At 40.7% G+C, this 24,881-nt stretch overlaps 2 protein-coding genes across 3 annotated transcripts in view; one reads left to right on the plus strand and one right to left on the minus strand.

Annotated features, from left to right (window-relative positions):
- On the plus strand, positions 1 to 22,232 carry SPTY2D1 (SPT2 chromatin protein domain containing 1). 2 transcript variants are annotated; one of them, XM_057552433.1, is made up of 6 exons: positions 1 to 113; positions 11,308 to 11,422; positions 12,672 to 14,339; positions 16,210 to 16,381; positions 17,853 to 17,930; positions 18,886 to 22,232. In XM_057552433.1, the coding sequence occupies exons 3-6, from the start codon at positions 12,749 to 12,751 to the stop codon at positions 18,977 to 18,979; spliced, it is 1,935 nt and encodes a 644-aa protein (XP_057408416.1). In that variant the 5' UTR covers positions 1 to 113; positions 11,308 to 11,422; positions 12,672 to 12,748; the 3' UTR covers positions 18,980 to 22,232. The 2 variants fall into 2 exon arrangements, with proteins under 2 accessions (XP_057408416.1, XP_007174891.2); XM_007174829.3 differs by lacking the exon at positions 1 to 113 and adding an exon at positions 444 to 626.
- Positions 22,225 to 24,881, minus strand: part of MISFA (mitochondrial sheath formation associated) — a 16,397-nt gene continuing 13,740 nt past the window's right edge. Inside the window, exons 2-3 of the mRNA XM_057552434.1 lie at positions 24,709 to 24,746; positions 22,225 to 24,047 (exon numbers count right to left, since the gene is read on the minus strand). Coding sequence (XP_057408417.1) covers positions 23,997 to 24,047; positions 24,709 to 24,746 — 89 coding nt within the window. The 3' untranslated portion in view covers positions 22,225 to 23,996. The remainder of the gene's footprint in view (positions 24,048 to 24,708; positions 24,747 to 24,881) is intronic.

Here is a 24,881-nt window from a genome sequence, read left to right on the forward strand (position 1 = left end):
GTGCCTACAAACGGGTAACAAACCCCCTGCTCGAGACCCGTCGGTTCTGCTGTTGGGACGCCGCCGTCTCAAACCTGAGCGTCCACCCGTGACACCCAGCGAACCCAGGCCTGGTAGGTAACCCCTCACCCCCTCGCTTCCCCTACCCAGAGCTCACAAGGAGCACCAAAATTGTCAGGCCTCGCGCCAAGGCCCACAGGGTAGCGATTCTCTCCCTTGGCCACTCCCCACAGTTTACTAGGCCGAGTCTCCTTGGTCGGTGAAGGGCTTAGTCCCGCCCCTTCGAGCCGACGCCAGCAGCCACGTACCACGTTTCTACGTGTCTCGAGTCTGAAAGCGGAAGTTACGCCAAAGACTCGCGAGGGAAGCGGCGGACCTGGAAGGGTACTGGCCGCTGGAGGAAAGGGGGTGGGCAGACGGCTTTGGAAGGCTCCGGAAGTGGTTGTGCAGGGGAGGGGTGGGAGAGGGGCTGGGCAGGCAGTTCATTCGGCTGTTGCTGGTCGCCTCGCTAAGGCGGAGATTCCGTCTTCTCCGAGAGGCTGGCCCAGTCCTCCGCCTCGGCCAGAATGGACTTCAGGGAAGTTCTCCTGATAGCTTCCAAAGCACAAGGTGTCAACAACGTGCCGGTAAGTACCAGCGGGGGCGCAACTGTAGGAGATCCTGGTCTTCAAGTTCCGAATGTGTGGCCCGTGGAACTTCCAGGAATCCGTCTGTCGGCTCCGGGAGAGGAAAGACCTGGACGCCGTTTTTGTTGGTTGGTTGGTTGGTGGTTTTGTTTTTTTCTCTTGGACATGTACTTCTGAGTACTGGGGGTGAAGACGGGCTTGAGATGCGAGGTGGGAGCCTTCTGACGAGCGGCTTGTTTAGGCTGTTACCCCTGCAACTTTGCGCTGGTGAGTAGAGCCATGCCTGGCACATAGTGAAATCTAGCGCTAGTAGTTTCTAGCTTCGGCGTAAACTTCAACCCAGGGGTTGGGGAGTTCAGGAATTTTAGGGACTTGGCCTGATAGCTTTTGAGGCGATTTCCCCCTGATCTTTGGGTCAAACGTTTTGTGATTTCCCGAAAAAGTTCTTTGACTTGTGGCCCCACCCACTCAACCAACCAGGTGATTGAATTATCACCTCCCAAGGCGGGAGTTGAGTGGATTCCACGAAATCCTTGGCCAACAGAATGAGTGAAATAGTTTCAGCTTCCATTTATTTGTGGTCGTCCAGATTTGTCTTTGTTTCAAATCTAGGTCCCATTTACTCAGTAAGGTTTGCTAATTCGCTAATATTCGCAGAGAGGTGTAAGACTTTAAATGAGGTAGTGGGTGAGAGTGCCTGCTTTGCGGGGGTGTAGCTGTTTTACATAAACTAATCATTTCTGTATCCTCAGATGGTACCACAGCGCAGCTGTAAACCGATAAATTGCATTGTGTTACCTGCGGTTTGAGAGATGAGATGTAGAGCTCAAATGGCTGTCTTTTAAAGTCAATTCAACTGGACCTTACTGAGCTCTCACTATGCATTTGTTAGATTTTTGTATATTTGCAATATTTTTTTCCCTCCCCTGCACTTTTCTTGTCTTTTGAGGCTGGCTCATTCTTTTTACTCTTTTGAAGATATTGATCTAAAAATAGTAAAATAACTGGTAAATAAAACTGATATTCATCAGTTTATTATATATATTCCCATCCCATCCCAAATACTCCGAATGATCTTGAAGTTATGCAACCTTGAATGACAGAATTACTTTCTGCATCTGTAAATTTCCTAGACAAGTCGATATTGGATCTAGTAACATTCATATTTGCATAAATTAGGTCCATATTTCATTCTACATCTTACTCAATTTCAGTGGAGGTCAAAGATAGATAATACTAGCCCTGATGCCGAAGACTATTCTGTGGAAGAATCAGAACCAAGTTACTCGTTTCTTATTCTAAAAACCAATGGTTGCTGAGAGAAAAGTACATATTTCTAGAGCAGAAGTTTTCAAACTATGTCTGTATTTCAGAATATATATATTATCGATTTATCTATGATTGGAATAACAAAGATTGGAAGCAAAAAGGAAAATGGGTAAATTGGCGGTCATTTAAAATGTAATAGATGAACATAGGCATGTACTTCAAGAAAGCATGCTTTTCCCTCCCACCCACCCCAAAAGCTAGTAAGCCTGGAAGTTTGATTTAGTTATCAGCATTATAATCCTTATCTTTTTACTTCAGATGAAAGTAAGTCACAAAAGAAACTATTGAGGAATAGAGCAAGATTGTATTTAATTTAATCCATGATCTTGTTTTTACTCGATTCATCTAATTATTTTAAGTTATTGAATATTTGCTTTATCAGCTCAAAGTAGAGCCTTTTAGAGCACACTATCACTTGTGAAATCTAACACATATTGTACAGTGTAAGATTGTTACAAAGCAAGTATCTTTATAAACCACCATCCAAGTCAAGAAAAACATTTCTGCAAGTGCACGGACACACACACACACACACACACACACACACACACCCCTGCTTGACAAAAACTTTATTGATTGAGTTATGGTCTGAGAACCACAGAGGCTTTGCAGTAATTGCAGATAACTCCATCCCTCTCTAGTGCTTGGTTCATATTTCTCTTTTAGCCATCTCTTCCCCCACCTTCCATTTGGATCCTATTGGAGCTGACTTTCGATTTCAGTCATCACGTTCCTGTGTCACACCTTTGCTACAGAAAAGAAATACACTAGCATTGATTAGACTAAAATCCAAGGGAGGCTAAAATCTGAAACACCTGTACAGCTATTTGGAACTCTTTGCAGGGCTTTTATTTTTAAGAAGTGTCTGCTATATCTGACTTGAAAAGCAATGAACAGTTCCCATTGGGACAGCTTTCTTTTACATTGTTTCTTTTTAAGAGAAATAGTTAGCTTTATAATGTTTTAGTTAAAAGAAGGATTGCATCATGCCTATAAATATTAAGCATGCTATCATTTCGCAGTGGAAAACTGAATACAAAAAAACAGCTGATAAAGGTGATGTAACCAGTCACTGTTATTAGCGCTGTTTATTTTAAAGGAGGAAAGATATTTTTGGTAACCTTGCCCTTAATATTTTTCTCCCTGGGTTCCTCTAACAAAAACAAAGTGGTTGTCTGATTTAGTAGAATAGAAGAGCTTAGAATCTGGATTCTTACAGGTTACAAGTAACTATAATTGATGGCTTGTAGTGCATGAGGCAAGTTAAATGGTCTTTCTCACAGTCAGTCTGAAAATCACCCCAGACAAGATACTGTAGCTCTGGTGTGACCCTCAGATCAAAAAGTAAGGGGAAGCCTTCATGTGGTATCAGACATATAAGGATTTGGGAAGCTATAGAACCTTGAGGGTAAGAATATAGGTACTTTATAGTAGTTACATTTCCTTTTTTTTAAATTGAAGTATGGTTGACTTACAATATTGCATTAGTTTCAGGTGACAGTATAGTCATTTGATATTTTTATAGATTATACTCCATATAAGATTATTATAAAATACTAGCTATATTCCTTGTGCTGGTTATCTTTCCTTTTTTATTTTTTAAAAACTTAAAAATTAAATTATTATTGGAGTATAGTTGATTTACAATGTTGTGTTAGTTTCTGGTGAACAGTAAAATGAAGCAGTTATACATATACATATACCCACTCTTCTTTCGATTCTTTTCCCATATAGGTCATTGCAGAGTATTGAGCAGAGTTCCCTGTGCTATACGCAGTCCTTATTATCTATTTTATTAGAGAATAAAAGGTCCTTATTATCTACTTTATATATAGTAGTGTGTATATGTCAACCCCAATCTTCTGATTTATCCCTCCCCCCCTTTCCCTTGGTAACCATAAGTTTGTTTTCTACATCTGTGACTCTATTGCTGTTTTGTAAATAAGTTCATTTGTACCATTTTTTTTTAGAGTCCACGTATAAGCGATATCATATGATATTTGTCTTTCGGACTTCACTCAGTATGACAATCTCTAGGTCCATCCATGTCACTGCAAATGGCATTATTTTGTTCTTTTTTATGGCTGAGTAATATTCCACTGTATATATGTACCACATTTTTATCCACTCCTATGTCAGTGGACATTTAGGTTGCTTCCATGTCTTGGCTATTGTAAATAGTGCTGCAGTGAACATAGGGGTGCATGTATCTTTTCGAATTATGGTTTTCTCCAGATATATGCCCAGGAGTGGGATTACTGGATCATATGGTCATTCTATATTTAGTTTTTTAAGGAAGCTTCATGCTGTCCTCCATAATGGTTGTACCAATTTACATTCCCATCAACAGTGAAGGAGGGTTCCCTTTTCTCCACACCCTCTCTAGCATTTATTGTTTGTAGATCTTTTGATGATTGCCATTCTGTAGTTTTGATTTGCATTTCTCTAATAATTAGTGATGTTGAGCCCCTTTTCGTGTGCTTTTTGTCCATCTATATTTCCTTTTAAAGAATAGTATAGGCCAACAAAAAAGTTTCTGCAGGCAGTCACTTTGTAACCCTTGATGATAGTTGATTATAACTGGATTATTTCCCACTCTTAGATCTGAAGATGACTTTTCCAGTGCCTGGAGCAGCTTTAGATTTCTAGCCTGGAGCAGTACTTCTGAACTGGTGTTTTAGGGAAAGGGTCTTTTAGAAACTACTGCCCCACAGAGATTCTGTTATTTCTCTTCCCCATCACTACCTAGACAATCTCTTTATGAATAATAAGGATAACAGTAACAACAATTAACATTTATAGTGCTTCCTTTGTGCCAGGCACTGTTCTAGGCACTTTTTGTATATTAATTAATTTAATCATCATAATAACCATATACGGAAGCTTGTTTTACAGATCAGGAAACTGAAGTCCAGGGAGATGAAGAAATGTTCCCAGAGTCACACAGCTAATAAGTGACAGGGTTAGTCGTGGCAGAGCAGAGAATGTAGTCCAGGCAAACTGGCTTCAGAGTTCTTGCTCTTAATCACCGCCCTGTGTTGAATGAGGAGAGTCTTTTGGAAATGGGGTGGTGAGGAAGGTTGTCTTCTATACAGCCTGAATCCATCTAGCTCCCTACCCCCAACTCCAGCCTAATATAGCCTTGGGCAGTAACCCTGTTGTTTTTTTGATGACACTTCTCAGTGTACAGTAAAGTCTGACGGGAGAGAAATTTAAAGACCAAACTAACAGCATATGGAAACTGGAGGATAGAGATTTACAGCCTGTTTGGGAGAGTGCCAGCATAGTTAACAGAAATAGAGTCTGAGGTTGAGGGAAAGTTCAGTGGTGGACCTGTTTGGGGTAATGGCACGATCTAAGAGGCAGGTAGAAATTAGGGAATGGCATTTAAGAATGAGGTTCGAGCTAGAGATGAAAGTGTTGGGATTAAGTTAGAAGTGAAGCATGTTGTAGTGGGAACACTTTTGCCCCTGAGTCAGGAGACCTAGATTCTAATTCAGACACTGCTACAAATTGTGTGAGTGATAGCCAGTAAATACACAGTTGTCTTTTGGGGGCCATTTCTAACATGAGGTTGGACTAGAGGCTCTGAGGTATCTATCTGATACTATTAATACATTTTATATAATCTGGTATATGTTTTAAACACAATAATAGTAAAATTTACATTTGACCCCATAGCAGTCTTGAATAGCATGCTTTTTGGTGGTTTTATTTTCACCCTCTTAGCTACCCAGCTAAGCAAGCCTAATGCAAATCAGTGGTTTTCCAGGCCTGCATTCATTCCCTGAGTATGATGTTTTGAGAGGATTGTAGAAGTTGTGTAGTCATTATTAAAGTTAAGGATAAATTTTTTTATTTTTATTTTTTGGCTGCATTGGGTCTTCGTTGCTGCGCGCAGGCTTTCTCTAGTTGCGGCGAGTGGGGGCTATTCTTCACTGTGGTGCACGGGCTTCTCATTGCGGTGGCTTCTCTTGCTGTGGAGCACAGGCTCTAGGCACGCGGGCTTCAGTAGTTGTGGCTCGTGGGTTCAGTAGTTGTAACTCGTGGGTTCTAAGGCGCAGGCTCAGTAGTCGTCACGCACGGGCTTAGTTGCTCCGTGGCATGTGGGATGTTCCCGGACCAGGGCTTGAACCCGTGTCCCCTACATTGGCAGGCGGATTCTTAACCACTGTGCCAACAGGGAAGTCCAGGATATATTCTTTTTTTTTTTTTAATTAATTTATTTTATTTTTGGCCACGTTGGGTCTTCGTTGCTGTGCACGGGCTTTCTCTAGTTGCGGCGAGCGGGGGCTACTCTTTGTTGCGGTGCGCGGGCTTCTCCTTGCGGTGGCTTCTCTTGTTGAGGAGCAGGGGCTCTAGGCGCACGGGCTTCAGTAGTTGTGGTTCGTGGGGTCTAGAGCGCAGGCTCAGTAGTTGTGGCACACGGGCTTAGTTGCTCCGCGGCATGTGGATCTTCCCGGACCAGGGCTTGAACCTGTGTCCCCTGCATTGTCAGGCGGATTCTTAACCACTGCACCACCAGGGAAGCCCCTAGGATATATTCTTTGAATATTTCTAACTCCTATTTGTAACCAACGATAAACCTCTAATTTATATAAAACCATAAGGAAATTTATATTTTCTACGATTACAACAATATATTATCTCCTGAGTAAAGAACAGCTTTCAAGAAGGAATTGACTATTGATTCTAATATAACATATTTGGTGAACATATATTTCCAGACTGAAAGCTCCTTATTTTCTTAATCTGACCATGACAGTATAGTTTCAATGCAAGGAACACATGTGTTTAAAGTGACTTAATATTTTCTAGGTCTCTTGGCTTCAGAATTACAAATCTTGGCAAAATCTCTGATACTGTATTTCGATGGCATGAGCTTCACTGTTGTGGATCATTCACTGGGGCCCAGCAGAATGACTGAGTCGGCTTGCAGTATAATAAAATGGATACACTTAGGATAAAAGAAACTCTTGTCCAGCTGCTTTTCATGAAGCTCAAACAATGAAGCAGCCTGGTGCCTTGAGTCAGATACAGAATTGGTGGATGCATCTTGATGTGTTGCTGCTAGAGCTAAAAGTGACCATCTGATGTGGGAGAAAGTGCAGACAGTTCTCCTGCCTTATTAAATGGAATATAATGTAATCCCAGCCTGAAGCTTTCTTTTCAACACGTGGTTCTCTGCTGGGCACCTCTGTGGGGGAAGGAGACTGTCTAATAAAATATTCTATTACAGCAAATCTTCTAATACCAGGGTCTGACTGCAACCCCTTTTTCAAAAGTCTAGCCAGCTCAATGTTAGGAACGTCTATAGTGATAGACCCAAGAGAAAGGAAAATACACGTTCACAGAAAAACTTGTACACAGATGTTCACAGCAGCATTATTCATAATAGCCAAAAAGTGGAAACAATCTAAATATCCATTAACTGATGATTAGATAAATGTGGTATATCCATACAATGAAAAATTATTCATCCATAAAAGCAATGAAGTACTGACTATGTTACAACATGAACCTTGAAAACATTATGCTAAGTGAAAGTAGTAAGATACCAAAGACCGCTGTAGCAGTCAGGGTTCTCCAGAAAAACAGAACCAGTAGGATCTGTCTTAGGGAATTGGCTCATGCGGTTGTGGGGGCTGCAAGTCTGGAATGTGTTGGGCAGGCTGGCGCTCAGGCTGGAGTTAATGCTGTCGGAAGTGGGGTTTTGAGGTGTCATCTGTAAAGCTCGAATCCATCTAGCTCCCTACTCCAGCTCTCCAACTCCAGCTCTCCAACTCCAGCCTGATAAAGCCTTGGGCAGTAACCCTGTTGGTTTTTTGATGACACTTGTAAGTGTTCGGTAAAGTCTGATGAGAGAGAGTTTCACATAGAAATTCTGGAGCAGATGGAGAAAAAAAAGTTTTTTTAATTGAAAAATCTTACCTACTTTGTATAATCACTTATCTACATAATTATTTACCTACAGCTTCTAAATTTTACCTTATTTTATGATGCATCTCAGTCACTATGTAATGGTACACTGGATGCATGATTTCATTTATATGAAATGTCCAGAACTGGCAAATCCATAGAAACAAAGTAGATTAGTGGCTGCCAGGGGCATAGGTGAAGGGGGAATGGGGAATGATTGCTGAAGGGTAAGGGGTTTCTTTTTGGGAAGGTGAAAATGTTCTGGAATCAGATAGTGGTGATGGTTGTACAACTCTATGAATATACTCATACATATTAAATGGGTGGATTTTATCATATGTGAATTAAATCTCATTAAAAATGTTAAAAAAGAAGATCATTATTATCTCTGGAGACCCAACCCTTTTTTTTTTTCTCCCCAGATTTCTAGGTTTTGATCTAAACTTTGCCTAAGAGAATATTTTTATATTCTCCTGGTATCTGCTTTTGAGTGCATCAAGCTACAGAGGATGTAAGAAACTATTAATTATGACTCAGCTCGTGTCAGTAAATAAGATTAAGCCTCATCAAGTAGGACCTTGTCCTACTTAAATTGTTTCCCAGCAGGCCCGCAAAGTAAGACGTTTTATAGATTTATTGAATTCCTTCTCCATCATACGGACAGGACAAGGACAGCAAAATTGTTGGGTTAAATGTGAGGCCAGCTTAATAAGTATCCTTAAGGGTTAGCAGTGTTTAAAAAAAAAGCTGAATTTGAAATTGGCATGTGAATTGATGAAAATAGGTGTATACTTTGAAAAAAGCTCAAAGTAGTCTTTGGGATTCTTTTCTGAGTGAATCCGAGTTCCTGAACCCCCTCCCTTGTTTCTTTATTGTGTTCTGCCTTTCCTGTGCTTGTTTCCCAGTCGGTGTTTCCCAAAGTGCAGTACACATAGCTTTCGCTGTACCATGATTTTCGGTGATACACAAATACGTTTTATTCCCATAGTTGCATTTTTTTAAGTTATATATTTTGATAGGATTTGGAAAAATATAACTAGCCCTTCAAGCCTGTCATTTTATAGGTATTATTGCTTGAGGTAAAGCTGTAGTAATAAGTCATGGTGTTTGATCTACATGTTTTCTTAAAATTAGTAAATAATAATACAAGTGGTATACTATAAAAGGGCAAAAATCATGAAGGTGATATGCGAATGATTGAAGCTTAGTAAACAAGGCATTAAACTGCCCCATTGACACTGTGGTTTACTTGTTCAGTGCCTGTATTCAGTCAAGAGTAGCTTTTCTGCTAGTCATATCCCATTACCTACCTCTTTAAGTCCCAGGTTAGGAAGAAAGATGTCTACCCTGAAATCAAATTAGGAAGTGCTCACTTGCTGCTGTACTACCTAGGTAACAAACCAATCCTATTTTAAATAATTAACACTAATGTGTATATTGGCATTTTGGGGTAGGGGGAGCCCTGTATAAGCTTTGATTTGGCAGGTGAATCTCTGGGCTGTATAGTTGGCAGGGACAGAAAAATCTTGAGCCTTGGCAACACAAATCCACCCTTCCTCTTCTCACATATCTACTTGATGGGATGGGGTAGAGTGAGTGTGTGCCTCTGCTTATGAGTCTATGTGTCTTATGCAACTTGAATCATCTTCATGGTAGCACTTCTATTAAGAAAATGGGAGTTTCCTGTGGATAAGGCCTATGTTTGAGGTTCTTGTAAACCATGACAAATTTTATATATCTAGTTAGGTAAGCAATATTTTTTTTTAATTAATTAATTAATTAATTTTATTTTTGGCTGCGTTGGGTCTTTGTTTCTGTGCGAGGGCTTTCTCTAGTTGCGGCAAGCGGGGGCCACTCTTCATCGCGGTGCGCGGGCCTCTCACTATTGTGTCCTCTCTTGTTGCGGAGCACAGGCTCCAGATGCGCAGGCTCAGTAGTTGTGGCTCACAGGCCCAGTTGCTCTGCAGCATGTGGGATCTTCCCAGACCAGGGCTCGAACCCATGTCCCCTGCATTGGCAGGCAGATTCTCAACCACTGCACTACCAGGGAAGCCCCAGCAATATTCTTTTTCTCCTGTTTTCCTTTCCATCTCCTTTCTCCTTTACATATTGGGTCACAATCCACTATGGAAAGGATTGCAACTAGATTTGCAAAGATATGGACTTATTAAAGGATTTTATTATGACAGCCAAAGGGACTGGGAAAGGAATCTGGATGTTCTCTTTTGGAATTTCTCTCTATGTGGGATGTGTCAGGTCTCAAGCATTGCTATCACGCAGGATTTTCAGGTTGGATTAGGGCCTGCTTTCTTGGCCAGCTGCTTTGTTGGTAGACTAACTTAGCTGGAACTTCCAGCCTGTTTCAAGATGCCTTCTATTTGGCAGCTGTGTAGTAAGCATGAGTCCTTTGGCTTTCCTCCAGGAATTTCATACACATTTTGGGAGTCACTTCTTTGGTTCCTAAGTAGCTCAATTTGTTCTCATAGGTTAGTGTTTCTTAACTAGCACAGCAGCAGGTTGAGTGGATAAGAATGTCATCTGCCTAAGACGAAAGAAGGAGGGCATTAAAAAATTCTTATTTCCTAGCCCATAAATTTAATTTGGAATGGTCCTGGAGATTAATCATCCTGGTCTGAGTTATTAGCTCTGTTTATCATACTTCTCTAACGATAAAATAAAAGGAAATATTTTTCCTTTTATAGTTTAAATTAACATTATTCTAGTTTTAGTCATTTCCCAATGCAGTTAGATAAAAATCAAAGCCCAGAGAAATACCATCTGTTCCAGGATAATGTTAGTAATTTTTGGGTGACATGGAAACCTGTCTAAAAGGGTTTGTGTGGCAAATTAATATTTAACGAACATAGAGCTACACTTAAAGGTTACAGAGACTTGGGCCCTTCTTGCTGCTTAAATTTCTTTGAAATGCTTTTTGGCTATGGCTGGCCACCAGCTTTGCCCATGGTCAAAGTAGGATCTCAGTATTTCATGATGAAAGCAAAGTAACCTATGAAGCAGCTATGAAAATCATCTGGAGTAGGGTACTTAGGAGGAAAACAGTTGTGATAGTAGTTTTTTCTGTTTGGAAAGTTCTGAAGAAGGCTAATCTTTTAAATCAGAATTCTAAAGCACTCAATCTGTTTTAGTGGTGATTTTTTTCAGTTCCCCCAGTCCAGGTATCTTTTTGGGAAAATAGCCTGAAAATAGTGTTCCTCTCAATTGTTCATTTATGTATTATTGAGGATGTTTAAAGAAACTCTGCACCTAAAAATAGTCATGTATAATCATATTTAGCCTGAAATTTTATAGCTAAGTTTTCATGTGGGTTATGTGATCTCTTAATTATTCAGAATAGATTCTTCAGTCAACATTTAAACCTCTCTGTTGCTTCAAAGTTAATTGTGTATAACTTTTCCTCTGTTTTTATTTTTAGAAAAGATACAGTTTGGCAGTGGGTCCTCCCAAAAAAGACCCCAAAGTTAAGGGTGTCCAGTCGGCAGCTGTCCAGGCTTTTCTCAGAAGAAAAGAAGAAGAGCTCAGACGAAAAGGTATGAATCTATATCCTTATTCTCAATTTTAAAGTCTTCTTTCTTCACAACTAGCTTGTACCTAACCAGTGGATGTTTGTAATATCATAACAGGCTAATGGATTTGTTGTGTATGTGTCTGAATCAGCTGTATTTATAGCATTACATATATTCTTATGTTGATCATTTGTATGGATGCTATCTTTTATTTCCTCTTAAATTAAAAGCTTTTTGGGTATAGTGACCATATCTTCTAATTGGCCATGTTAGCTTTCCAGTGAGAAGTAAGAACTCCATTCTTTGACCTTGGTTCTTTTCCTGTTTGTTTTTTTTTGTTGTTTTTTTTTGGCCGTACTGCATGACTTGCAGGATCTTAGTTTCCTGACCAGGGATTGAACCCGGGACCACGGCCGTGAAAGCACTGAGTCCTAACCATTGGACAACCAGGCAACTCCCTCTTGACCTTGGTTCTGAATCTGCTTCTACCTACTTTGTATTTTAATTTTTAAAAATATGTTATTAAGAGTGCTATCTAGGGACATCCCTGGTGGCGCAGTGGTTGGGAGTCCGCCTGCCAGTGCAGGGGACACGGGTTCCAGCCCTGCTCCGGGAGGGTCCCACATGCCGCGGAGTGGCTAAGCCCGTGTGTCACAACTGCTGAGGCCCACGCGCCTGGAGCCCGTGCTCTGCAACAAGAGAAGCCACCGCAATGAGAAGCCCGTGCACAGCAGCGAAGAATGGCCCCCGCTTGCGGCAACTGGAGAGGGCCCGCACACAGCAACAAAGACCCAACGCAGCCGAAAAGATTAAAAAAATAAACAAATAAGAGTGCTACCTAAAAGGTTAAAATAGGGACACTTTTGTAAAACGGGTAAACTCAAGCAGTAGGTTTACTTCACACAAATGACAAGGAAACTAATTCAATAAGTTCAAGTATCCACTGATTCGTAATTAATAACCAACTGTTAAGTGGGTACGAATATTCTCTTAACTTGGTATATTTATTTGGTATGAACTATTTTGTATATTTAAAGCTAAAAGCCAAGACTCTCCCTTGCTTAGTCATATAGAAAAACCCATATGGGTTTTACATTATGTAAAGATGACTCAAATTGATACTTGTTTAATGACTTCCTCATTTGATTCTTAGATGTCATTGAACTTCTTCAAACTGTAACTTGAATGTTGCTTGGTTTTGGCCACCTCCTGATTTCAGATAAACATACTGTTATCGAGACCCTGAAATAATATGTTGTTTTGTCTCTTTTAGCTTTGGAAGAGAAAAGGAGAAAAGAAGAATTAGTGAAAAAGCGAATTGAGCTAAAACATGACAAGAAAGCAAGAGCTATGGCCAAGAGGACAAAGGATAATTTCCATGGTTACAATGGGATTCCTGTTGAGGAGAAGTCAAAGAAGAGGCAGGCAATGCAAACACACACTAGCCAGGGAACAGACCAAGAGTTTGAGATGGAAGAAGAGGATGAATTCTTAGAATACAATCAAGCAGAGTCAGAGCAAGAGTATGAGGAAGAGCAAGAACTTCCCAAAGCTGAAAGCAAGCCAAAGGTCCCCCTTAAAAGTGCCCCACCACTCATGAACTTCAATGATCTACTCAGGCTGGCCGAGAAAAAGCAGTACGAACCGGTGGAGATAAAGGTAGTGAAGAAGACAGAAGAGCGGCCTATGACTGCAGAAGAACTTAGGGAGCGAGAATTCCTTGAACAAAAGCGGAGGAAAAGGAAACCTGAGACAGATGCAAGATTACCACCAACCAGAAAAGTACCCTCTCAGAAAGAAAGTGTGGGCACAAAACTTAGCAAAGGTTCTGGAGACACGCATCCTTCTTCCAAGGGTACTCCCCTTCCTTATGCTGAGAAGAAATCCAGACCCAGCACAGCTAATGAGAAACACTTGCGTTTATCCTCATCCAAATCCATGCCAGGAGAAAGGACCAAAGTAGTATCTGGCAGTTGCGCCCAACCCTTGCCTTGTGAGGGCCGTGACAGACCTGTTTTCAATGGGGCTGGAAAGCCCCACTCCAGCACCTGTTCACCAAGTATCCCAAAGACTTCTGCTAAAGGGACTCCAAAATCTGCTACTGAGCACAAAGCCAAAAAATCTCCTCATCCTAGCCGTTCCAGGCCTGGACCCATGGTCACCCCACACGATAAGGCCAAGAGTCCAGGTGTCAGGCAGCCAGGCAGCAGCTCCAGCTCAGCCCCTGGGAGGCCTAGCACAGGGACTGCTCGGCCCACGGTTAGTTCTGGCCCCGTGCCCAGGCGCCAGAATGGCAGCTCCAACTCAGGACCCGAGCGATCAGTCAGTGGGACCAGGAAGCCAACCAGTGACTTAAATCCCCCAGGACGGACAGTCAGTGGTACAAGTGGCCTTGGTCGACCTGCAGGCAGCTCAGGTTGCTCTGAGCGACCTACCAGTGGCTCCGGTGGTTCTGGGCGGCCTGTGGGTAGCTCTGGTGGCCTTGGGCGGCCTATGGGCAGCTCTGGTGGCCCTGGGTGGCCTGTGGGCAGCTCTGGTGGCCTTGGGCGGCCTATGGGCAGCTCTGGTGGCCCTGGGCGGCCTGTGGGTAGCTCTGGTGGCCTTGGGCGGCCTATGGGCAGCTCTGGTGGCCCTGGGCGGCCTGTGAGCAGTCCACATGACCTTCGACGACCAGTGAGTGGCTCAGGGGCCCCTAGGCGGTCAGTCAATGGCCCTGGCCGATCAGTAGTTCCAGCTGGACGAACTGTCAGCAGTTCAGGCCCTGGTAGACCAGTGAGCAGCTTTGCACCTGGGCGGACAGTTAGTACCTCAGGTCCCTCTCTGAAGCCCAAATGCACTGTTGTCTCAGAAACGATTTCTTCCAAGAATATAATCAGCCGATCCAGCAATGGACAGATGAATGGAATGAAGCCTTCCTTATCTGGCTACAGATCTGCCCAAGGTAGAATTTCCCCTCACCCTAAAAGTATTTATTTGTCACTAGGAAATTGGAAAGGATACTTTGTTTTATATAACCAAAGACCCTCTGAACTCTTCTATGTGCTTTCAAATGTATTCTTGTGTTGATAGAATCCTGATGTTTTGTCTGTCCTATGCCAGAGAGTTCCTTTAGTAACCATGGCTTGGAAAAGTCTTTAGAAAGAGACTTATCTAGGGCCCTCTGTGTTCACTCCTGTAATGTCTCCAAGTGCGATAAACTTAGCTATGGGGTTTGTAAGACAGGGTGAGTGTATATGCCTTTTGTGGTTCAATGAATGAATTCATCTTTACCTCTTCATGAAGACTATAGACACCTGTCTTCAAGGACTGGAGTGTATTTGTAAGCTTGAAGCCTTTTGTTGCATTATTTGGCCATTAAATATTTGTTAAGCACCCACGATGTGCCAGGAACTATTTTAGATTGCCCTTGTGTTTCTGCTGCTGACAGTGGCCCTAGCTACCAGTCCTTTAGGGTTCTGCCGTCCCAAGGTATGGGATCATTGGTGGCACCTACTAACTGCTGGGTCATAGTTTCTACACAGTATTAAGGATTTGTTGAAGCACTTGTTAGGCACCATGGAGAATATAAAAAGAAACAAAAGATGAGATTCCACGCTTTAAACTTCCTAATTCAGTCAAAACATTGGTTCTTAACCAAGGACAATTTTGATCCCCAGTGAACATTTGGCAATGTCTGGAGACATTTTTGATTGACACACTGGGGATGGGATGCTACTGGCATCTAGTAGATGGAGGCCAGGCTATTATCGTACACTGCACAGGACAGCTTCCTGACAACCAAGAAATATCTGGCCCAAAATGTCAGAGTGCTAAAGTTAAAGAAACTCCGAGCTCAGGAGACAAGCCACGCATATTAAAAACAACTGTAGAACAACAGAGGGAGTGTCTGTAATCAAGGACTAGAAAGCAGTTGTTCCCAGATACTGGTCTGTTGATCAGTGCCTGTCTTTTGCAGAATTTTTAATCAGTCTTTTGGCAAAATGACAAAAATTAGGATGATTCAGTGAGTTTTTCCTTAAAGTCAGACTTGCTCAGTTTGAACAATTATCCATATCTGGGAATCTGTCATACTTCATTGGACTTTTTAAAACTTTAATGGAATTATGGTGATAATAGATGGTAGATTGTTACCTTTGGCATCTTTTCTTGGCATGAGTAAAATTAGTGATCCTTTAGTGATTTGTAATTTTTTAAAAAAAAAATTGTACTAGTCTTTTAAATCCAAAAGAGTAGGAACTACTAAGCTAGAAAATGTAACAGTTCTAGTAAGCCCTGGGATAGACAGGAATTCTATTCCTTGTGGGTACCATGAAGCAACAGGGATGATGTAGTCATGAGTTCATGCTGGGGGCCAGTTGCTGGCTCTGGTTGGTTGGTTGGTTGGTTTGTTTATGGCTGCGTTGGGTCTTCGTTGCTGTGCGCGGGCTTTCTCTAGTTGTGGTGAGCAGGGGCTACTCTTTGTTGCGGCGTGCGGGCTTCCCGTTGTGGTGGCTTCTCTTGTTGCTGAGCGCAGGCTCTAGGTGCGCGGGCTTCAGTAGTTGTGGCTCGCAGGCTCTAGAGCGCAGGTTCAGCAGTTGTGGCGCACGGGCTTAGTTGATCCGTGGCATGTGGGATCTTCCCAGACCAGGGCTTGAACCCGTGCTCCCTGCATTGGCAGGCGGATTCTTAACCACTGTGCCACCAGGGAAAACCCTGGCTCTGGTTTTTGAGGCTGCCATCTTAATGAGTTCTTAAAATCTCAGCTTACATAGGACTTTGTTGGGACTACTAAGTTTTAATGATCTTATAAATAATGGCTTTTCTATTCTTAGGTCCTCAAAGGCTTCCCTCCCCTGGTAGTTACAAAAGGCAGCGAGAAGATGAAGAGGAGGAAGATGATGATGAATATGACTCTGAAATGGAAGATTTTATTGAAGATGAAGGAGAACCTCAGGAAGAAATATCCAAGCACATTCGAGAGATCTTTGGCTATGACCGAAAAAAGTAAGGCTAAAGAAGATTTAGAAATATATACTTTTTATTATGAATAATCCATGCTATGGGGAAAAAAAATAAACATTAATAGTAGAGGCATTGAATACAATTCTTAATTAGGAATCCTTGGATGATTGTTTAGATTTACTTTTTTGGCACTTAATATTTAAGAATTAATGCAGAATTATTTGTGTAGTTACTTGTATGAGGGCCAAAAAATATCCCTTTTTAACTGTTCTCTTTATAAGATATATATTTAATGAGAGTGAAGCAGCTTGGTGTAGTAGAAATGGATTGGCTTTGAAATCAGAAAGCCATCCACAGAGCTATGTTGAAAGCCAGTTTGATCTGACACCTGCTTTTCTTTGATGTAAAAAGCTTTGCTACTCAAAAGTGTGGTCCGTGAACAGCAAGCAGTATGGGACCAACAACATTGACGTCACCCGGGAACTTGTTAGAAATGCAGGCTTTCAGGCCCCACCTTAGATCTGAATCCAGATCAGCTTTATAAGGTTCCCAAGTGATTCACATTCATATTAAAGTTTGAGAAGCACTGATGTAGAGCAAAGCTCGGGGTTTGAATGGAAGTTCCACAGCTTACTAGCTGGGTAAACTTGAGTAAGTTATTTTTTAAATGACATTTGGGAGGTTTAAATGAGGTAGTATACAATTGACCTGTGAACAATATGGGGGTTAGGTAAAATCCATATGTAACTTATAGTCAGCCCTCCGTATATATGGTTCTTCTGTGTACCAGTTCCTCCCTATCTGTGGTACCACATGTGTAGATTCAACCAATCATGGACTGTGTAGCACTGTAGTGTGAAAAAAAAATTCTCATGTAAGAGGACCCATGCAGTTCAAACCCATGTTGTTCAAGGGCCAACTGTATAAGTAAATCCGTCAGCACTTGCGCTCTCCTTTGAAGTCATGGATATTAGAAATTAGAAGGCAATAGTAAGAAAAGGTCTTTAAAAAAATTTAGCAGAAGAAAGAACTGGATTAAAAATCAGATCTAAAAACCTAATCTTAGTAATGTCATAAGCTAGCTATATGCTTTTGGTCAAGCTGTTATCTGCCTCAGTCTCTGTTCTGAATCCATGAAACTCAAATGAGATTAATATATATATATATAATAATTTTCATATATATTGTGCTTTCATGATTTTAATATACACTGTCATGTAAATAGAGGTGAGTGAGTTGAGCAAACGTTGTTGGATTGGTACTTTGATCAAAATTAGATTCAGGAATAGTTGCCTTCTGGAAATACTAAGGGGTCATTTAATTTATCTTTACTTTAGAATCTCCCCTTTACCCAACCTCTGCCCGCCTCACTGTCTGCCAAACAAGGAGGAATAATCCTAAATGTATGTTTGATTTAGTTATAAAGATGTTGATGTTAAAAACAGGAGGATGTAGTTCCTTTAGAAAATCGGGTTTTTCTTTTTTTTTAACAACTTTGATTTTCTCTTATCAGATACAAAGATGAAAGCGATTATGCCTTACGTTACATGGAGAGTAGTTGGAAAGAGCAGCAGAAGGAAGAAGCAAAGAGGTAAGCACAGATGTAACACGTTTGTGCAGAAATGTCCTAAAAGTTCTTTTCTGTTCCCTCCTTCAGTTGCATCATTGGGAGCAGGGGCTTTGGGCCATGCTGTTTGAATTCCAATCCTGCTTACTTGCTGTGGGGCTTTAGACAAATCCCTTAGCCTTTTAAATCTGTTTTCCCATTTGTAAAATGAGAATATACTGTTTTTATTCATTGAGGTTTTGTGAGGGTTAAGATAATGTGTACAAGTTGCCCAGTGCAGTGACTCACCCATGTAGGCACACAATAAATGCTAGAGGCCTCCCCTGATCCCACTGTAGCATGTTCTTATTTTTCTTTCCCCATCCTTAATTCCCTTTCCACATCAGATACATCTCAGTCTTGCTAACCTGTACCACCGCTGGCCTCAAGGACCTGTTGAGGAATATGAAATTTCCTATGTCTGATTCCTGTTTGGCCACCTGATATCAAATAAATGATCATTTCTTGGGTAGGGGTAACAAATGATTACTTTGTTTATAAGGTTAACTTGGTGAAATAATTCACCTCATTCTCAACCCAGAATATTAAACCTCTTTCTCCCTCTTGCCGTCCCTCCTCTAACTAGATAAAATATCAAAATAAGGTGTTGGGAAGGGACAAGAAAAGAATGTTATTTATTGAATAAATGTTTCTTGTTCTTTAAAGCTGATGAGATAATTTATATTTATTACTGTAATGGGAATATTAAGGTGTTGAGGTTATATGTAAGGTCTTTTTTCCACTATAACTTGAGGCAGTGGCAGTGGCTCCTGGTGAAAAGTATTCCTGCTTAGTCTGTTTTCAGTGGTAAAGGCTTGAGGCATTTTGAGTGTATCAGCACATTCCATGTAAGCTCCCAGCTGAAATTTCATTTTTGCTTTTTTAAAGAGAGTGGTAATTTCATGTATATTGATAAATACCCCCTTTTTTTTCCTGACAGTTTAAGACTGGGTATGCAAGAAGATTTAGACGAAATGAGACGTGAAGAAGAAGAAATGAAACGTCGAAAGGCCAAGAAGCTGAAGAAGCGTTAGCTGCTGCTTTTATTTATTTTTGTGAAATTCTGAAAACAGTCTCCTGCAAGGAAGTCCTGCCTTCAGACTGAAGAAGCCCCTTATCATTTTAGAATTCTACTTGGGTACTCAAGGAGAAGGAATGCATACTGTCATCTATTTGCAGGCTGTCGTTAGAGCATAAAGTATCTTCAGATACTTTCCAGGGTGAAATCTGTAATGCAGATGACATAACACCCAGTGAGTGCTCTTACGAAGCTAACTGTTCACAGGTGCCACCCTTGATCCTGATGAGCTATGCACTCTCATGTGGGGCCGCTCACAAGTCAGCCAATCTTATGTTATTCCTTTGCTACTCTAAAAGGAAAAAAAAAGGATTGCTCCTTTACTTCCGTAATTCTGCTGATGTGTGAGTACGGCACTGCCTGGCTCCCAATCAAATTTATTTTGTCTTTTGATGAGGAAACTGGCCCTTCCATTAATGCTGCCAGCAATAAAGTGACCTGTCCTAACCTATATGTTTTGATTGAGAACTTGAAAATGTAGAGTAGCTGTTATAATTATATGGATGTCATTTATGTGACTTTGAAGTAAAAAGTAGAATAAATTGTATTCTGCATTATTCATGGATTGGATGCTGAGCATTCTTATTCACTAATTTAGGTGATTAGGCAATTAACAAAAATTTTTCCAAGTTAAAATACAAGTTATGCCATTTTATATAAGAATATTCTTTTCCAAGGTTTACTTTCAGATTTACTGTTATGTTGGCTTTAGTGTAAAATAGACAAGGTCACTGTGCTGTTTGATTTTTATCTAAAAATTTCATTTTTATAATTGAAGAAAAAATACTTATTTTATTCAAACATTAGATTTGGAAGAGTAATAATAGTTTAAAAAATAAGGAAGTGACATGTGAGGCTCCCCTCCTCCCCATTCCGCTCCCCCATTATAGAGATATTTTGGAATCCAAGGTGCCCTGGACCTTTTCATGTTAATGACTTTGTATTTTTATCTTAAATTCTTTAGTGATTAACGGTAAAAAACCAAAAACTAAATTCATGTGTATCAAGACCACCACCTTCTCTCTTTGCCCATATCGCACTTTTATTTCAAACTATGCACTGTGAAGAGATTTTTTTCCCAGGTGGAAAGGATGTTCCCTGTTACTGGTATTTACTAGGCTGTGGAACTTCTTCATTCTCACCTTTCTTCAAGTCATATCTATAGACTTGTTATATCTCTTAAGCCTCAAGTCCAAGCAATTCCAATCGGGCTGACCTAGGTTCTGGCTGGAGAGAAGCCAAGTCTCAAGGAAAGTCAGCAACAGAAAATGAGGTATGATGATGCCAGAGAGCATTTGTCCTTGACTCTGAGGGTTGGGGACAGTGGGACATAAGCTTGTAGAACAATTCTGTAATAAACATTGTGGCTATCTTAAGCCATTGACTGGTGGGGATTAGGAAGTAGGTGAGGTTATCCTACAAGAATCCTTACTCTTCAACAGGTCTAAAAGTTGTTTTTGTATATTCTTTTTTATCCGTAAAGCTTTCTTTATTCTCAAGTTTGGGTGTTATAGATTATCACTATTAGCCTTCCTTAATGGGATGACCCATCCTTAATGGGAATACCAGTCCTTTTAAGACTTTTGACTCATCTTGAATTGAGTTTCAAACTTTAAAAATGCAGGAACTTATTTTTGAAGTTGAATCCTATGAAAGGTGTCTTCATCACTAGGAATAACACCCTTCTAATGATCACATAGAACTGTTAAACACTGGTGGCAGAAAAGCCTATTGACTGCCTCTCACCAATCTCAAATACCTTCAGTGAAATTGATTCAAGGGTAGTGTGATATTCCATGTAATAAAACAGGTTTGGAACATGATTTCCTTTGCTGTCACTTAATGTGATGTTTTTTTCCCCCTTCAAAAGTTTGCTTGAATGTATTTTTTTCACTATTCAGACTCGTTGAAATCTGCAGTTACAATCAAGTGCTTGTCATAGCTGAAAGATTTCTGGTGGCTTAAAGCTTACTAGCACTTTACTCAATGATATTGTGCAGTTATTTGTACAGAAAGGCACCATTGTGTTAGCTAAAAGTTCCAGAACTTGGTAGAAAAAGTCAGGTTGTGTCCTTATGTGTCATCACTTCTGGGTGCGTTTCTTCTTCTATAATACAGATGTTGATTTCAGTTTTCTTCAGCATCAGCATTATAAAAGGGCACTCCTGTAGCTCATTAAAAAAAAAAAAGGTTCTGAATCTTTTAATCTTGGCCTTGTTTCCAAATCCTGTCTTCCATTTTGTTCTGCATCTCCTGACCACTCTTAGAAAAAGCTCACAAACCTTTGAAGAAACTGGAATAGGCTGTTATTTTATCAAGTTTACAAATTAAGTGCTTGATTTTTAATGTGTCCTCTACTGTTTTGATTTTCAGATTTTATTAATATTTGAAGATGTGCCTTTTATTGGATAATGATAAGTCACGAATGTAGTAATGTTATTTCAGTATTGTAATAATGTTACATGATCATGGATGCGGCATTCTCAAACACGATGTGAAGGGAAAGTAGTTTTCATAAAACTCATATAGCTCTGATTGCACAGTCCCACTTGCTTTAGGTATTGCTATGTCAAAGCAGGGGGGACTTTCTTTAAAGGCTACTTTCAGAACTTGTCTTTGTATTTTCTCTAAACTGTAAATGCAGTTACGTCCATTTGGAGGCCAGGGTACCACATGTCACAGGCAGCCTTACATGTGTGCCGTGAGAAGGTTCAAAGACTGTTAACAAGAAAGTCTATGGGAACTCGAAATTTCATTTTTTAATGTAATCCCCAAGATCTTTTCCAAGAAATAAATTACTGTTTTGTATTTTATAACTTAAAAGCAGCTGTTAGTACATTTCTGAGATATAGCAGGAGACCAAAACATGTTTGGAAAGAGAATAAATATATGAAGAGAGACCGGTTGTTTTATTTTCAATGTGCTGAATATATTAGACTACTATTTATTTTGTGAGTGGATGTGATGAAATAAATATTCAGGCGTTTAGTGTATGATTAAGAGTGGAATATAGATGTCTTTGGAGTTATTAAATCCATGTCTTTTACATAATGGACAAATCAAGTTTAAAGAAACATTTACATAGCATAGCTTGTTTTCTGGTGCTGTTGACCTGCAAGAGAATCTACTTTTGCATATACAGATAAAAGTTTTGCAATTTATGTATAAAAGACATTGTAGGCATTAAAAATATTTTATTGATATTTTCACTGGTTTGCATTTATTTACTAAAACTCATATTCCTTATTTCATCACCCTGAACATTATTCCAGCTAGAAACCCCAGTAGACTCATCAGACTTCAGAGATGGGGAGTAGACTCATCAGACTTCAGAGATGGGGTTTACCTCCTTACACACACCTCTGTTCCTTCTCCCTTACACATTCCCATCTGCTCAGCCCCTGCCACTGACACCTCTCCCCTCTTGCACCACCAGCTTAGAGAACTATTCTGGTATTAGACACCCAAGTTAGGAGAACTGTTTGGAGGTATAGCCAGGGAACACGGGAAGAAGAAGAACTGGGTATATAGTTCCTCTTTTCAAGAAATTGAGTGGTTCTGATCCCCTATAATACAAAGAGCCTGAGATGGCTGGGAAGATGAGTCCTTAGGAATATATGAGGCAAGTGGGCACAGCCATGCAGCCAGAGAATGTAGGCACTTAACTCAATGGAATGTGTTGAGTCTAGGTCATACAAGGATCATAAAAGATGCTGGTATCCTAGATTTAGAAATTATAAATTTTTGCTTATGAATCTTGAATTCACTTTTTCTATTAAAAAAAGTAATCCATACACTGCATAGAGGCACTTAAAAATACTTCAGCAAACAAATACCAAATAGTCATCAACAATATGCTTTCTGTGTAACCAAAAGATCTACTTTGTTGGTAAGTGTGTACTTTTGAACAATGAAACCATTGGTCATCCCAAAGCAACCACAGAATGGGAGCAGTTCCATATAATTTATTTTAAAAGTATTTGTATTTGTTAGGTTTTCTTTCTTTCTTTTAGGGTCAGAAAGCTCAAGCCACTTTTAGAGGGCTTGTTAGGAATATCCTAGGGCTTGGACACCCAAATTAATTGCATGGGTCTTATACTTAGGTTCCCATTCTTGGTCTCATGAACTCAAACTGCATCATATTGAGGACTGGGCAGTTAGCTTTTGTTTCTACACATGCTGCCTAGATCAGCAGCAGTCACTGCTAAAAGAAAAGGCAACTTCTTGTTTATTCAGGTGAGGAAGACTTGAACCAAGAGGTAGTCAAGGTCTTGGATAACCCAGCCTCTCTTGCTTGGCTCCTTTCCTTGGCGTGTAAAAGCACACCAAAGAGAAGACCTGGACCTTAATTTTGACTCTGCTACCGAGAACTGTGTGGGTTGGTAAGGTACTTAAGCCTCTCGACTTCATTTTTACCATTTTGTAAAATGAGGCTGAGGTTACTCTAAGGATTAAAATACTGTATAGTTTAGTATCTAGCACCCAATATGAAAATGTCCTTTCCCCACATGGTGTAAGCTTTGGGCTTAATGATAGCTGTGAAAAGGCCACAGAGAAATACCCTCAGAGAATAGGCTTAAAGTTGCTGCAATCTCTAACCCCTTCTGTAACGTTTACATTTTTCACCCCTGCCTGGACCCTGGACCTTGGACCCAGGAGAAAGGTATTATGTGGGAAATAGGTCTAAAGAGCTCTAGAGGATTTCTATGTTCAAGGGTACAGAATAGGGGACAAATTGAAGTAGGTATCTTAGTCTTAATCCCACTCTTACAGACTATGAAACAGAGGGGACCCAATCACTCCCATCCACCCAACTACCTCCCGACCCTCCATCTCCCTGTTTTGAGCTAACAGAATACCAAGTCTTCATTCATCTTTAAAAGTGTGGTAACTTGTTACATAAAATGTGACAACATGGTATGCAATTACTTTATGTGAAACCAACAGGAACAGTACAGCTGGCCAGGAACGCTTCAGAGCTGCATTACTTCACCAGGATCATCTGTGTTTATTTCCACCGGGGTCTGGGGGGAAAAAAGTATGTCAGGTGGGTGTTGCCTAGTGCTTGCTAGGGTGTGGGGCTGAGATAACTGCCTTCAAGGGCAGGTAGGGGTAGCTGTGTCCCATTCTGTCTCACCTAATGCCTCCGATCCCAGTTGCCACAGGGGCTTAGCAGTGTGGGAGCTGACAAGAGGCAAAGAAAAGATGAACATCCAAGGTCTAACAGGAGGAGAGAGGAAAGAGACATCTGCCACCAGAACCGTTTTACAGACCAGTGTTTACCTGATGAGGGACAGTTAAGTGTGGGTTGCTGGTGTGGGCTAAGTGGTATAGAAGGCTGAACATATAAAGTGTCCCATGAGCATGAGACTAGGTCAGCACTGTCAGACAGCTTTGAGTCTGGGCCTGAAATATCTTTATACCTCCAGTTTTTTTGAAAGACACTGAAGAACCTAAAAAAAGTAAAGACTCTTAGGAAAAGATGTATAAAAGATCACATGAAAGAGGGAACTCTCTCAACTCTAAGTAGATAGTGAATAACAATAGAAGTAGGTATGCTACAATAACTTTTTTAATAAAGAAGAGAGTATTTGTTTCAAAAGTTGGATTTTGATGCTTAGTTCATTTATCCCGGGGAATACATTTCAAAGTAGGAAGAGAGAACAAAGTTGAAGGCACACTTACCCCTCCTGGGGGATACTTATATCCCTTCCACATTGTTCCTGCAATGAGAAGCATCCATAAGACAACGATCATTGTGGGGCTTCTTGCTTAGCTGGTGGTGTGTGCAGGGGGAAACAGGCGGTTCTGAAAGGTGTGGTGTTCTATTCCCTGAGTCCTGGAAACTGGGCTGTCCT

The sequence above is a fragment of the Balaenoptera acutorostrata genome, chromosome 9 (assembly GCF_949987535.1).
Source record: "Balaenoptera acutorostrata chromosome 9, mBalAcu1.1, whole genome shotgun sequence".
NCBI classification, from domain to species: Eukaryota; Metazoa; Chordata; class Mammalia; order Artiodactyla; family Balaenopteridae; genus Balaenoptera; species Balaenoptera acutorostrata.